The sequence below is a fragment of the Trichosporon asahii genome (genome assembly GCF_000293215.1).
Source record: "Trichosporon asahii var. asahii CBS 2479 unplaced genomic scaffold scaffold00003, whole genome shotgun sequence".
NCBI classification, from domain to species: Eukaryota; Fungi; Basidiomycota; class Tremellomycetes; order Trichosporonales; family Trichosporonaceae; genus Trichosporon; species Trichosporon asahii.
In genome coordinates this window covers 610,946-624,804 of record NW_014040921.1, presented here as the reverse complement: position 1 = coordinate 624,804, position 13,859 = coordinate 610,946, and the positions used below count along the sequence as shown (strand labels likewise).

The 13,859-nt window shown below is 59.5% G+C and overlaps 6 protein-coding genes across 6 annotated transcripts; 3 read left to right on the top strand and 3 right to left on the bottom strand.

The window, feature by feature from the left end:
* Positions 1-747: 747 nt before the first annotated feature.
* A1Q1_02068 (heat shock protein) lies at positions 748-2,989 on the top strand (the record flags this gene model as incomplete). Its single annotated transcript, XM_014328598.1, has 8 exons — positions 748-787; positions 882-934; positions 990-1,002; positions 1,057-1,122; positions 1,179-1,282; positions 1,329-1,498; positions 1,554-2,337; positions 2,378-2,989. The coding sequence occupies 8 exons, from the start codon at positions 748-750 to the stop codon at positions 2,987-2,989; spliced, it is 1,842 nt and encodes a 613-aa protein (XP_014184073.1).
* A 322-nt stretch (positions 2,990-3,311) lies between these two features.
* On the top strand, positions 3,312-4,399 carry A1Q1_02067 (uncharacterized protein; the record flags this gene model as incomplete). The annotated part of the gene is made up of 3 exons (XM_014328597.1): positions 3,312-3,365; positions 3,451-4,071; positions 4,136-4,399. 3 exons carry the CDS (start codon positions 3,312-3,314, stop codon positions 4,397-4,399), a joined length of 939 nt encoding a protein of 312 aa, XP_014184072.1.
* A 49-nt stretch (positions 4,400-4,448) lies between these two features.
* A1Q1_02066 (3'(2'),5'-bisphosphate nucleotidase) lies at positions 4,449-5,525 on the bottom strand (the record flags this gene model as incomplete). The annotated part of the gene is made up of 2 exons (XM_014328596.1): positions 4,449-5,447; positions 5,517-5,525. 2 exons carry the CDS (start codon positions 5,523-5,525, stop codon positions 4,449-4,451), a joined length of 1,008 nt encoding a protein of 335 aa, XP_014184071.1.
* Positions 5,526-5,907: 382 nt separating this feature from the next.
* On the top strand, positions 5,908-8,451 carry A1Q1_02065 (ubiquitin-dependent protein catabolism-related protein; the record flags this gene model as incomplete). The annotated part of the gene is made up of 6 exons (XM_014328595.1): positions 5,908-6,060; positions 6,318-6,617; positions 6,802-6,897; positions 7,491-7,665; positions 7,724-7,838; positions 8,319-8,451. 6 exons carry the CDS (start codon positions 5,908-5,910, stop codon positions 8,449-8,451), a joined length of 972 nt encoding a protein of 323 aa, XP_014184070.1.
* A 298-nt stretch (positions 8,452-8,749) lies between these two features.
* On the bottom strand, positions 8,750-10,437 carry A1Q1_02064 (uncharacterized protein; the record flags this gene model as incomplete). The annotated part of the gene is made up of 3 exons (XM_014328594.1): positions 8,750-9,630; positions 9,890-10,067; positions 10,366-10,437. 3 exons carry the CDS (start codon positions 10,435-10,437, stop codon positions 8,750-8,752), a joined length of 1,131 nt encoding a protein of 376 aa, XP_014184069.1.
* A 521-nt stretch (positions 10,438-10,958) lies between these two features.
* On the bottom strand, positions 10,959-13,671 carry A1Q1_02063 (uncharacterized protein; the record flags this gene model as incomplete). The annotated part of the gene is made up of 5 exons (XM_014328593.1): positions 10,959-11,406; positions 11,445-12,607; positions 12,661-13,383; positions 13,521-13,566; positions 13,619-13,671. 5 exons carry the CDS (start codon positions 13,669-13,671, stop codon positions 10,959-10,961), a joined length of 2,433 nt encoding a protein of 810 aa, XP_014184068.1.
* Positions 13,672-13,859: the final 188 nt, after the last annotated feature.

Sequence of the window (13,859 nt, the reverse complement as noted above, 5' to 3'; positions counted from 1 at the left end):
AACTGACGCAAATGAGCTAGTGGGCTTCCTGACACAGAACGGCTCGAAAGCTGAGAACCGCGCTCTCAGTACGTCGTGGCCTTCACAGGACCATTGCAGAGCGCTTGGAGGCGAATGCAACAGAGACCCATTGTTCTGATGTGATGTTCGGTTGGAAGAGATACGAGAGCCAGAATAGTCATCCATTGTCTCTTTCGCTACTATCGACCCACGCCCCAGGTCCGCACCGACACAGCGCCGATCGGATCGGTTCAGCGCTCAACGCTCTGCCGATATGCCGAAGACGCCCAGCCCGTCATAGCCGGAGAGGCCGCAGGCCCGCAAAGAACGCCGCGGGGACGAGGCCTGGGCGCAGTGGGCTGGGCTGGGCGATGATCGCTGTTGTCTACTGAGACACTCTAAAAGACGCCAAGTGCGAGAAACGGCAGATGATAACCCGTGCCTGGGGATTATCGATAACAGAATTTTGCGGCCACATGGTGAAAGTGGTTTAGTGCCACATGCGGGCGGACTTTCGGCACAAATTTGCGGGTCGAGGGCTTCACCGCCTGGAAAATTGCACAATTCTCTGGTTGGGCGCCCGTAGCCCCGCCGAGACCTGGACGACCACTCACGTCGTGCATCTAGTTTGCCTTTCCAATCTCCTCTCCCCTCCCCATCCTAAAAGGCAGTACTTAGGTGCGTTGCTTGCTCGACTTTCTTGACTCCTTCGCTCACACCGACCGCAGCCACCAAAAAATAGCAATCATGTCCGCCGAAGACGTTTTCGAGGGTGCCATCGGCATTGGTGCGTACGCAGCCGGAACCCGGTAGTTCTCGACTTGCAGTTCGGGACCTGGGACGGATCGACATCTTCGGGAAGATTTGCTGACCCTATGCAGACCTTGGTACCACCTACTCGTGTGTTGGTGTCTGGGCCAACGACCGTGTTGAGGTGAGTAGATCGGCGTGCAAACATTAGACAGGAACGGTCACTGACGTCGGAACAGATCATCGCCAACGGTGAATATTTTCTTGAACCTCGGACTTCGGGAACTATGAACTAACATTCTACAGACCAGGGTAACCGTACCACCCCTTCGTACGTTGCCTTCACCGACGGCGAGCGTCTCATTGGTGACGGTGAGTTGATTGAGCGAATCGGTCTTGTTGTGAGGAATTTGGAGCTAATATTTCAGCCGCCAAGAACCAGTCGGCCATGAACCCTCGCAACACCGTCTTCGACGCTAAGCGTCTTATCGGCCGTCGCTTCGACGACGCTGACGTTAAGAAGGACATGAAGGTGTGTAGAAACTGGATAGTAAATTTTGCGGACACTGACTGTTCAGCACTGGCCCTTCGCCGTTATCGACAAGGACGGCTCCCCCTTCGTTGAGGTCGAGTACCTCGGTGAGAAGAAGACCTTCTCCCCCCAGGAGATCTCTTCCATGGTCCTCACCAAGATGAAGGAGATTGCCGAGGCCAAGATCGGCAAGGAGGTTAAGAAGGCTGTCGTCACGTGAGTAATTGAGGCGCCACACTCCTCCACTTTTTCCACGACTAACGCCACTCAGCGTCCCCGCCTACTTCAACGACTCCCAGCGTCTTGCCACCAAGGACGCCGGTGCCATTGCTGGCCTCGACGTTCTCCGTATCATCAACGAGCCCACCGCCGCTGCTATTGCTTACGGTCTCGACTCCCAGTCCAAGGAGGAGAAGAACGTCCTCATCTTCGACCTCGGAGGTGGTACCTTCGATGTTTCGCTCCTTTCCATCACCGGCGGTGTCTTCGCCGTCAAGGCCACTGCTGGTGACACCCACCTCGGTGGTGAGGACTTCGACAACACCCTCCTTGAGCACTTCAAGGCCGAGTTCCAGCGCAAGAACAAGGCCGACATCTCGGACGACGCCCGTGCCCTCCGTCGTCTCCGTTCGGCCTGTGAGCGTGCTAAGCGTACCCTCTCTTCCGTCACCCAGACCACCGTCGAGGTTGACTCCCTCTACAACGGCATTGACTTCTCCGCCAACATCACCCGTGCCCGTTTCGAGGAGATCAACGCCGCCGCCTTCAAGTCGACCATCGAGCCCGTCGAGAAGGTCCTCAAGGACTCGAAGATCCCCGCCGCCAAGGTCGACGACATCGTCCTTGTTGGTGGCTCTACCCGTATCCCCAAGATCCAGTCGCTCGTTTCCGAGCTCTTCGACGGCCGTGCCCTCAACAAGTCGATCAACCCCGACGAGGCCGTCGCCTACGGTGCCGCCGTCCAGGGTGCCGTCCTCACCAACCAGACCTCGGACAAGACTGCCGACCTCCTCCTCCTCGACGTTTCCCCCCTCTCGCTCGGTGTTGCCATGCAGGTATGAGACTCGTGCATTGCTAGCTTGCTAACTTACTCAGGGTGACATCTTCGGTGTTGTCGTTCCCCGCAACTCCCCCATCCCCACCTCCAAGTCGCGTGTCTTCACCACCGTTGAGGACAACCAGACCACTGTCACTTTCCCCGTCTACGAGGGTGAGCGCACCCAGTGCAAGGACAACCGTCTCCTCGGCGAGTTCGAGCTCTCTGGCATCCCCCCGATGCCCCGTGGCCAGGCCGAGCTCCTCTGTACCTTCGAGGTTGACGCCAACGGTCTCCTTAAGGTTTCGGCCAAGGACAAGACCTCTGGCAAGACCGCCCAGATCACCATCCAGAACTCGGTTGGCCGTCTCTCTGCCGACGAGATCCAGAACATGATCAAGGACGCTGAGACCTACCGCAACGCCGACAAGGACTTCTCTGCCCGCCACGAGGCCCGCCAGGACCTTGAGGCTCAGCTCCACTCCGTTGAGGGCCAGATCACCTCCCCCGAGCTCGCCTCCAAGCTCCGTCGTGGTGCCAAGTCCGCCATCGAGGCCGAGATCGCCAAGGCCCTCGAGGTCCTCGAGAACGAGGACGCCACCACCGACCAGCTCAAGCGCGCCCAGCTCGGCATCAAGCGCGCTGTCCAGAAGGGCTTCCAGTCGCGTTAAGCAGCTGCCCTCTTGTAGGATATTAGGTATCGTGCCCTTGTAGGATCCTGTAGCAGATGCACATGGGATGTGGATGACATAGCCATTGGGAAATTTGACAATCCGGTTGCAGTTGCATGTTGCACAGAGCTCTGACTGATCAACGAGAAAGTAAGACATAGTGAAAGATGAGTTTTGAGTGAAGAGGGGCTGGAAGCCACTTGGCGTGCCACAATCGACCCTATTCTGATCGGCTTAGTCGATCTTATCGTGCTTCTGGACTTCGTGACATCACTCACTATTTGCATCACCCTCTCACGCATACACTCCTCATGCTACGGCCATGGTCACTACCCAATCCATGCTTGCCGAGATAGGCAGCGGTACCGCGTCCGAGGTGAGCTCTGAACTTTGCCTGGCAGCTAACCTCAGCTGCTGCTCGCGTCGCGATACATCAGTGAGCGGCGAATGATGCCGGGCAGCTGACGCCAGACTCGCCGCCAGGTCCTACCTTCATTCAGTCGCTTGACGAGGTGCTCGTTGCGAGCCGCCCACACCCCGGAGGGTCCACGCTGCAGCGCGGCGACCTGGTCGAGGTCATCGGGCCCAGTGGGTCGGGGAAGACGGCGCTCTGCGTGTTCCTCCTCATGACGACGCTGTTGCCAGCAACGATGACAGTGGGTGGTGTGGAGGTCACGATCGACGGGAGAGGGAAGAAGGCAGCAATCCTGTCCCCGCCGTCACATGCTTCCGTGCGTCCCGCTTTGCGGCGCGCTATGCAGCGGCATATCGAGGACTGCCTCCAGCAGGTTCCGCACACGGCCGCGGACGTTGACATCGTCATTGACGCTGCGCTCGCCAACCTGACTGTTGTGAAGCCTCAGCCGCGATGGACGTCCTGGGCCGTCGCCCTCCGCAAGATTGCGACCAAAAAGGACCTCGAGATGGTCGTGTGTGATGGGTTCGGGGACGGGTACTGGGTGGAGAGGTGGGAGCACGAGGAGCGAAGGGCGGGGAACACGATGCGCGACGCCTGGGACGCTCTCACGCATCTCCGGCAGACGGTCGGCGCCGTGGTCGTCGTGACGGTACAGGGACTGAAGGTGAGCTAGTTCTCCTGTGCTTGCGAGCTGATGCCAGCCCGACCCGAGCTCGGATACCTTCAAGCCGCACTTGCCTGCTCCGTATCCTTCTGTCTTTGACGGGCAACGGTGGGGCATCACGTTCCAGCTGACGTTGCTGGGGAGGAAGAGGTCGCTCCAGTTCCCCGCGGAAACGACCGCGGTCGAGGCGCTACGCGCTCGACACTTGGGCCAAACGCAGGAGTACATCGGCGTGCTCCGGATACCGGGCGGTGGAGGTGAAGCGGGCACGCCGCGAGGTGCGCGGTGGACGTTCGTGATCGATGACGCTGGGCTTGTCGCCGCATGATCTAATCTAGCATTTGCATATCTGGTTCTTCTACATGTATAATATGATTTTAGAGCTTGTAGCCAGCCTCGCCGACAGCCTCCTGGACAGCCTTGACGGCCTTCTCGTGCATCTCCTTTCCGGCCGCGACGATGCCCTCGTTGGCCTTGAGCGTGCGTCCCTGGGTGAAGTCGAGGGGCTTTCCGCGCATGTCGGAGCAGACACCGCCAGACTCGGCAATGAGCAGGGCGCCGGAGGCGTGGTCCCAGACCTTCTCCTGGTACTCCTTTCCGCCAGAGTACTTGGTCGGAATGCGGAGGTAGACGCCGCCCTCGCCGCGCGCAAGGCAGGCGTACTTGGCTTGGGAGTCCATGCGGAGTGACGGGCGCTGGACGCCGAGAAGCTCACCGATACGCTTCTGGATGCCGTGGGCCGAGTGGCCGGCCTCAACCGACTCGAGGAACGTGAGCGGGTTGTCTGCCGGCGGCATCGGCGGCAGCGTCAGGCGCGTGTACTTGTCCTCAGTCAGGGGGCGGGAGTAGGAGCCCTCGCCGCGCACCGCGACCATGAGCACGCCCTTGCCGTTCGGCACGACCTCCTCGCCGATCTTGGCCGGCTCCGGGCCGAGGTTCGGGCACCCGATCACGCCAAGCTCGACCTCGCCGTCGACAATGAGCGCAAGGCAGACAGCGTACTGCTGGTGACGGATGAAGCCCGAGGTTCCGTCGACCGGGTCCTGCGGTGTCAGCTCTATAAGCGACAAGTAGCTTACGATAGTCCAGAAACGGCCCTTGGGTCCACCAGCCGCGGAGCCCTTGTCGATCGCGTCGAGGATCTGGTCCTTGGAGAAGGTGTCGTTCTGCATAGGGCCAGAGACACGAGTGAAGCCCTCGTTAACAAGAGAGACGACCTTGTCACAGAGAGCATCGTTGCGGCGCAGCTCGGACGTGTCCTCCTCGCCGATAATCTCGTCCTTGGGGAAGGCGGGAATGAGGTGCAGCGAGATGAGCGCCTGCGCGGAGAGGTCGGCGACGGTCACGGGCGACTTGTCCTTCTTGATGACCGTGTCCTGCGTCACCAGCGTGTCCTGAACCTGCTTCGTGCTGAACGTCAGTTGTAGCCAGGCAAGACAACTCACAGCCCACATCCGCGGAGGACGGAGAGGATGGCGACCTCGGCCTCCTTCTTGTACTTTGTGAACGGGAGCGACGAAGACATGACGGTGGTGTTATACGTCCGGATAGAGCGATGGAGCAGAAGAGAGCGAGTCCGGGTCGTCCGAAGCAAAGTGATCATGCAGCGGCGTGCAGGCGGCGGCTTGACGAATGTCGTTGGTCGGTCAGACGCCAAAATAACGAGTGAGCAACCAAGCACGTACCGGTTTCCGGTGAATTCCCAAATCGAAGCCGGACCCCCACACTCGCACAACCAGGGCGGCCAGCGGCGGCACACTTTCGTCATCGATAACGGTATCAGCCTTGCGACCAGCCCTCACTTTCTGAGCATCACACCATTCCACCACCGGCGTCATGTCCATTCCCGAACCTTACCAGGACGTCCAGCTGCCGCTCCCAGACCCGGAGGCGTACCCCGGCGAGCCGAGGGAGTATGCTCGCGCTCTCATGCAGCGCAAAGACGATATCGAGAAGGAGATCGACGCACTCAACGACGTCCTCGCTTCTGTAAGCTCGTTTAAGCATATCCCCAGCTGACAACAGCACAACGCAAACGCCAGCACTCCCCTTGTCGACCCAGAAGGATACCCACGCGGCGACATCGACGTGGTGAGTGTTCGACTCCAAGAAAGCTCCACCCCGCGCTCCGCGTGCTGGGACACGAGTGAGGGAAGGCACGAACGTCGAAGAGCCCAACAACATGAGGAAGACAGCTTGTACTCGCCATCAGCCAAGCTTTGTGCTGCGTCCTTAGCTGACAGTAGTACTCTATCCGACATGCCCGTGCCGCCCTGGCCCGACTGAGGAATGACCGCGCTGAGGTTGTACGGCGGCTGGCGTCGGCGCTCGAGGGCGCCTTCTCTTCCGGTGGAGGGCCCTTGGAGTCATCTACTGAGCCCCTGCCGAACGGAACATCAAACGGATCGTCATCTGCAACCAACGGGCGTAGCAACGGTGCCTCCAGCGCAGCAGGTGCGAACGGCTTCGAACTGCCTGATACCTGGCCTGAGCGCCCGCTCGCTAAGGTCAACACTGTTGCTGGAGGAAGTCCAGCCGCTGATGCTGTGAGTGAACTATCCTCAACTCCACCATTCCCTTCGTACCGTAGCGCGTTTTCGGGTCGAAGTGGTACACCTTCTCGTGCTTGCTTGCGGTGCAGCAGCTCGTGCATGAGCTTGCCCCTCAGATGCTTGGCTGTCAAGCATTCGAGGTCGAAGCTTCGAAAGTGCGTTTAAGCTAACAGCGCAGGGTCTTCAGCCGGGCGACCTCATCTACACCTTCGCTGGCATCCAGGCGCCAACGGCCATGGCCGCCATCGGTCCGCTCGTGCAGCGTAGCGAGGGAGTAAGTTAATGCGCCGTCCGCGAAACTGACAGCAGGCACCGCTTACGCTTCTCATTCAGCGGGGAACTGAACGCAAGGCGCTCCGCCTGACGCCGCGACAGTGGTCTGGACGCGGACTGCTCGGTTGTCACATCCTACCGCCGTAGTTGACTGGTAAGCTGTCCAGAGACTCGCCATCTGATATCCAGACGTCCACTGCTGCCACCGCACAACGGCTGATAGAGAGGACATGCATGTATTTTACAACGCAAGGATTCGCAAACGATGAAGTTAAAATCTCGCTGCACGCTCGCAAGTTCTCTTCCCAGGAGACAAGAGCAAACGGAACAGCTGTGCTCAAACTGTGCATTCCTGCCCGGCCATCTCGACCTTTGCAGCAGACATACGAAGAGGTTCAACTTCCTCTCTTACTCGCGTCGCGAATTCCTTTCTTCCTGCAAAGGGACGGCACGATGCCCACCATAAACGTACCCGCCTTGTTGCAACTGCGGTGCACTCGCAACACGTGAAGGTTGCGGCTACGGTGAGCTTTGCTGGTGGCGCGCGTTAAGCTGACGAGCAGGTCATCACGAACTTTTCTGACGCAAGGCCAGTTGACTCGCGGGCCCCACTGGTGTGGCCACTTTGCTGCTCCAAAGGATACTGTCCCCGCCACCGATGTCGGCACGTCAAGTACCGTGAGCTTCCAGACGATTGTGAGAGCTGACCACCAGCCAAAGACTAAGAATGCGAGAGCTTGGTGGGCTTTGGCAGGAGCCGATGTTCAGAGTACGTTTGGCTGCAGGTGTAAAGCTTTGCGTTCGGTCGAAGCTCTAGCTGATGCCAGACGACAACCTGCAAATCAGCTCGTTGGACGTTACCGCAGCTGACCTGCAGCCTCTCACCTACTGTCGCACACGAATGATCATACAGTCGCTTCCATCAGCTGTCATCAGGATTTCGTGAGCTCACAGGAGGGCTCTGTAGCTGACTCGCAGTCCCGGTGTTCGCGTGGCGTCAGTGCCACAGATGTCACAGATCACCGAAAAGCACGTAAGCTGCCAAATGTAAACAGAAGCTAACGACCAGTGGGCGCGTCTATCCCCGTCGTCTGATTTGCAGTGAAGCAAGCTGTCATTCGGATCGAAGCTAACGGCAGAACGAGCTCGCCGCGTGAACGGAACTGAACTGGTTGGGTTATCTGTCTGGACTTGGAGGGGCAATGTGTGAGCTACCATGCCCCGACTTTTAGCTGACCTGCAGCTCCCGCTCGACGTACCGGTGAGCTCATGTGCCGTCAAGTAGCTGACATGCAGCTACCAGGACCGATCGCACCACGTACAGTTTCCGCTGCTCTACCTTCACCCGAGCTAACGGGCAGTGGTGAAGTTTGGCTGCTCCGCACCGTAAGCTGTGAAGCCCGTTACAGAGCTGACCTGCAGCGATGAGATGGAAGGCCGGGTGAGCTTGACCGATTCTCCTCAAGCTGACGCCCAGATCACGCTGCACGCTAGTGGTCTGACTCATGCCCCTGTTCTCCCACAGCGTGAGCTTCTTGCCGGCAATCCTAGCTGACGATCAGAACGCGCTCGTACGCTGCAAGGCGGGCAAGCCTCTGTAGCGAGTGACAAGCTGTGTACTGCAAGCTGCGTCGCTCAATCTGTAGCTGCCTTCAGTGCTTCCTCTGCAGCCTTCCGTAAGCTTCGTTTGCCGCAATGCTAGCTGACGTTCAGCTCCATTCTGAATGCTTCTCAGTCGCCAGCAGTGGCGTCGATCTCGTCAATAATAGCAACACGACCAACCACCGCTCTGTCAGCTATAATCTAATGCATTGAGTTTTGTTATCTAATCTGCACCCAACCAGGGGGAGCACTTAGACGAGGCGCTTTCCGCTGTCCTCGCTCTTCGGCTGGGGCGGGGCGACGACGTCGCGGGACTTCTGCTTGTCGACGACGTCGCGGGGGGCGGAGACGACGACCGTCTTGGTGTCCTCAACGACGACGGTGGCGGGCTCGACGCCCTGCGCCGACTCGACGGGGACGACGATCTGGGCGACGGGCTTCTGCTCAACGACAGTCGCGACCGTGGCGTACTCCTGCGTCGGGGCCTGGGCCTGCTCGGCCGGCTTGGAGCCCGCGGCGGCGTTAGCGCCGGTGGCGCGCTTGTCGGACGTCGAGGAGGCGTAGTTGTCAACAGGCGTCGAGGAGGGGCGGAGGTCCGCGACCTTGTCCTGGACGGCGGCCTTGGCGTCGGCGAGCTTGGCCTGCGCGACGTCGGCGGCGTGGCGCAGCTCCTCCTGCGAGCGCGCCTTCCAGCCCTCGGCGTTGTCGCGCGCCTGCTGCGCCCACTGCTTCGCCTGGCTCGTCGCCGACCCCGAACCGACGTTCAGGCCAGTAGCGTCCTGGACTCCCTGGCGGGCGCGCTGCGCCCAGCCGTCAACGTCGCTGCTGGCTCCGCGCAGCTTGTCGAGCGCCATGTGGTAGTGCATGTTCATCATCGAGTTGAAGTGGTCGTGCTTGGCCGCAAACTCGGGCGCGACCCGGTCCTCGACGTCCGAGAGGTAGGCGCGGATGTTGTGCGAGGTCTTCGGGAGGAAGTACGGCATCGCGGCGAGCGTGAACAGCGGCGGGGCGAGGAAGCGAACGGGGAAAGAGCGAGTGCGGGTAAGAACGGAGCCGGTAAGGCCGGCAACGAGAACGTAGATGATGCCGGGCGTGAGGGGCTCGGTAGGGTCAACAATCTGCTTGACCTCGCCTGAGGGTTAGCCATTCCGAAAGTAAAGAGCTAGACGCTGGAGCTCCGAGTCGATCGCCGTGGGCTCTAAGAGCAGGACCGGAACGCGACAGCCTGATGCGCCGGTTGCAGGGAGCAGAGTATCATTGAGATTGACTCCCCCCGGAGCGGCCGACGTTCGCTGCGGAGCCGGCTCAGTCCTCCCCTGCCTGCAGCTATTGATCTCCAGCTCCAGCCTGCGATCCGCTTCGCCTCCAGCGCCTTCTTTCGTCCTACTCACGCTCAACGTTCCTCTCAAATCCAACCCAGCTCTGGACGCCCTTCTGGATCGTCTCGCGCGCCTCGCCGAGGACGCCCTGCGCGGCCTCGCGGCCGGTCGTAATGTACTCGGTAAGCGGGTTCGGCGTGACGACGAGGGTGACGACGCGCTCGTCATCGGGCGACGAGTAGATGGGGAGCTGGGGTTAGCTACAGCCGCGTTGGGAAGCATGAGTTCGGTGTGGCTTCGTTCCGCGTTCTCGTTTCTTGTCGCGAGCTCTTGGGAGCTTCATTATGCACGACGCGCGCTGCACAGCACCACTTCATCTCCCTCTCAGATAGCAGAGGGCCCGCCGAGGCCGTCGACGCAACCTCAGACCGCGATCGAAGCCACAACCTGTCCGTGTGACCGAAATCGTTCTCGAGGAATGGCGAGCTGGGAGGGGGAGGGAGACGGCCGAGCATCCCGAAAACTCCGAAGCGCAGGTTGCAACTTACCTTGTTGCCGAGGCGGTCGCGGCCGGGGTAGACCGGGCCAGTTCCGACGATGAGCTCCTCGACGGCAGGCATTTTGGCTGAGTGGTGGGTGAGGGAGGGTTGGGGACGGAGTACTGAGCTAGCAACAACGTCAGGCCTCGTGCTCGCTCGTCGCTGCCCGGCCACGGCTCCCGGCGATCATGACGGGCGCGCGAGAGCGATCCGAGAAAGCGGGACCTTTTCCCACGGCGTTATAGCCTGTGGCGTCGCCTCGCAATAGTCGAGCCTATGTCGTAGTCAGTGAATGAATGTCGTTCTCAGCGGGTTCATATTTTGCGACTTCTCTACTGCATTGCGAATGAGCTAATGCATGCATTGCGCAGAACATCGGAAACTTGTCCTGCGGGGACGCTCGTTGCGCTCGCTTCCCCAGCCGTTCCATGGTCTATGCATGTTTCGTACGTGTTACATCGCCCGTATGTGCTACGTTCAGAAATGGTGCTACATGATTGTTGTTGAGATAACTAGGAAAATGATGATTGGGCGTTTTGACAGAACAGTCGATATTAACCAAGATTAGAGCCAAACATCCAGAGGAAGAGACAGAGCGCTTATTAGGTCTGTTTTCGGCGCGCCGACGTGCGTGTCTGACCGACCGAGTTCGATTTGCGCCGCTTCTTCGGCGGTGACACGGGACTCTTCGCCTTCTCTTCGCTGCTGAACGACGGGCGGGGTGGAATCGGCGCAATACCGCCCTTCGCCATGAAGGCGACGCCGAGGCGCTGCAGCTGGTCCGTGGCGTCGAACTTTGCGGGCAGGAAGACGATGGGCAGTCCAGATCCGGGGAGTGGAAGGTGGAACGCGACGCCCTCTGCGTGCAGGCCCTGCACCATCTGCACGAAGGGCGCGATGTTCTCGTCATTGCAGAGCACCATGCCCATCGTCACAGGAAGCAAGCCCTCGCGAGCCAGCGTCGAGACCGGAATCATCGTCGCCGTGCAGCTCTCCGTGAGTGTTGGCTGGGGAGGGTACACGAGCGAGTCGGACCAAGTGTGGGATTGCCTGGAAAGTCAGTCATCAGTCCTGCGTGGCTAACTCACCAGAGATGGTCTGAGCCCTCCTCACCGACGATGAGCACGTTGAACTTGCCACCTCCGCGGCCGCGAATCTCCAGGTCGCCCTTCCATACTCCGACCTTGCCCTTCTGCAGATCCCGGAACGCAGGAGTGAAGAACATGCACATGGGTGGGGGCGGGATGAATGGTACCGGCGCCAGAGCGATCTGTGATGGCGGCGGTGCTCTTCGCGCGCTAGAAGGCCGAGGAGCGATAGCCTGCGGCTGCTGCATGTGCTGCGCCTGTTGCTGGTTGATCTGCTGAGGTTGAGGCTGCGGCTGGAGTTGGGCTTGCCTCGAACCGGGTTGAATCTGCGCTTGCTGCTGCATCATCGTTTGTTGAGAGTACTGCTGCTGCGGAGCGACAGGTAGATTCGAGCTGACAGTCGAAGCTGAGAGCAGCGATCCAGAAGAAACATGCGGGGAAACATTCAGCGACGATCCGATCGCCTGGTCGACCGGCGAGTTCGAGCTGGACGATTCGTCGAGGAACACGCTCTTCGGTCCTGTTGATGGCGGAGCCTTGTCGAGTTCCACGATGTTTGTCTCAGGAGTGCCCAGCTGCAAACTGCTCTGCGCTGTGCTCGAGATGTTGCTGGTCCTTCCCCAGTCTCCACCAATGGACTCGAACATATCGCTTTGAGTTTCTCGTTGCGTGTTGTTCTCCTCGATCTGGGCTAGGATTTCGTTCAAGCCACCGGCGCCATCCATTCCTCCTCTAGAGTTGGACCGGGACATGGTTTCAAGATTTTCAGACAGATCGATTGGCGGAAGGCCCAGATTCGGTGTGATTTCACGTCGTGGCGTGAGTCCCGGACCCGAAGGTAACGTCGTTGACAGTGACGGCCATTCCTCACCAGGAGTGAAGGTGGTCCACTGTGACAAGTCGATCTCCATAGTCGGCGTAGACTCTCCGTAGACCTTAGTACCCTGGAAGGCGTTAACAGCCGGTGGCGCCGTAGTGGCCAGATAGTTCGCTAAGAAGCCGGCAAATACCAGGGACTCCTGATGGCGGATGTTCGTTTCGTACGCCTTCTGCAATGCCGACGCAGCGTCTGCATTGGATGCAGTCTGTCTGATGCTAGATCCGTGTTCGGGCGACAATGTCAACGACATGACAACGCTCGGCCAGAGGTTCTGGCTGGATACCTGGCGGGATGTTAGCATGCGGCTCTCGGTTTGGCTAGAAATAGCACACTTACAGCTTCCGGTCCTCCCCGCTTCCAAACCTCAGACATCAGCCTGGCCACACCGATGCTTCCCATGCCTTCAACGTCGAGGTTGCGGTTGAGCAGCACCCTCCATCCGTGTTCCGACCCGGATGCCGTCCTCTCCATAGAGGGCGTTCGCAACATTGCCTTTGATGACAGGGACAGGTTGACTGCGTTTGTCAGGCTAGTGCCCTCGACATTCGACACACCTTTGGAAGCTGGGGAGGGAGTGACTTGCGACTCTTTCGAAGGCGTAGTCTTGGCCTCATCCAGCTTCAGAGATCCATCCCACGGGCTGTTGCCTTTGGAAGTCTCGAGGTTGTTGCCGTATTCGGACATTTGATCGCGAGACATGAGCGAGTTGAACGATTGCCCGGACGGGGTACCTCCGACAACCCAGGGGAACGCCTGGGCTGCAGCTCCGTCGCCGTTGGAAGTAGGAGAACCGGCCCCGGTGACCGAGCATCCTACGCCCGGCGGGAACGACGAACGGCGCCTGGGAAGTCCACGGTCCTTGGGAGCGTCGCTTTGCGATTTGACGAGGGGTTGGACGGGGAGAGGTGAAGGCAGCGCTGCAGGAGTAGTCGTTCCGGGTGTCTGTGGTCCAGATGCGTTTATCGGAGGTTGGGACAATGGGTGCGGATGGCTGCGGGACATGGGCGAAGAGTCGGATGCAGTGGTGGGAGAACGAGGGGAACGAGGTGCACGTCGCGGCTATTCAAGTTAGCATGGCTTGTTCTCATCGGCACCAGAACGCCCCTCGGCGTTTAAAGTCACGAGATCGCGCCAAGTGCGACCACCACACAGGTGCGACAATTGACAAGCGCCTTGCACATCTCGAGTACACTCACCTCAGAGAGCAGCTTGGCTTTCTCGGGGGACGATGCCTTGTTGATGCTATGGATAGTCAGAATGATTTTGTTGGAAGTGGGTGTGACGAGGCACTTACGCGGTGTCGGGGCTGAGCGGCGATGCCGGGCTCGGCGCGAGCGACTGTGTCATGGTGGTCCGTGGTTTTTCGAGTAGCGATATAACTAAATGACTTCACAGGACGTCGAACGTTCAAGAGTCGTACAAACAAGTGTAGACGGTAGGGTGGCGACAATCGGGATAACAGTCGGCCTGGCACAGACGAGGGATTAAGAGGTGTTGTTGGTCCAGTGAGGAAAGGGGAGATCGCAGACAACGGG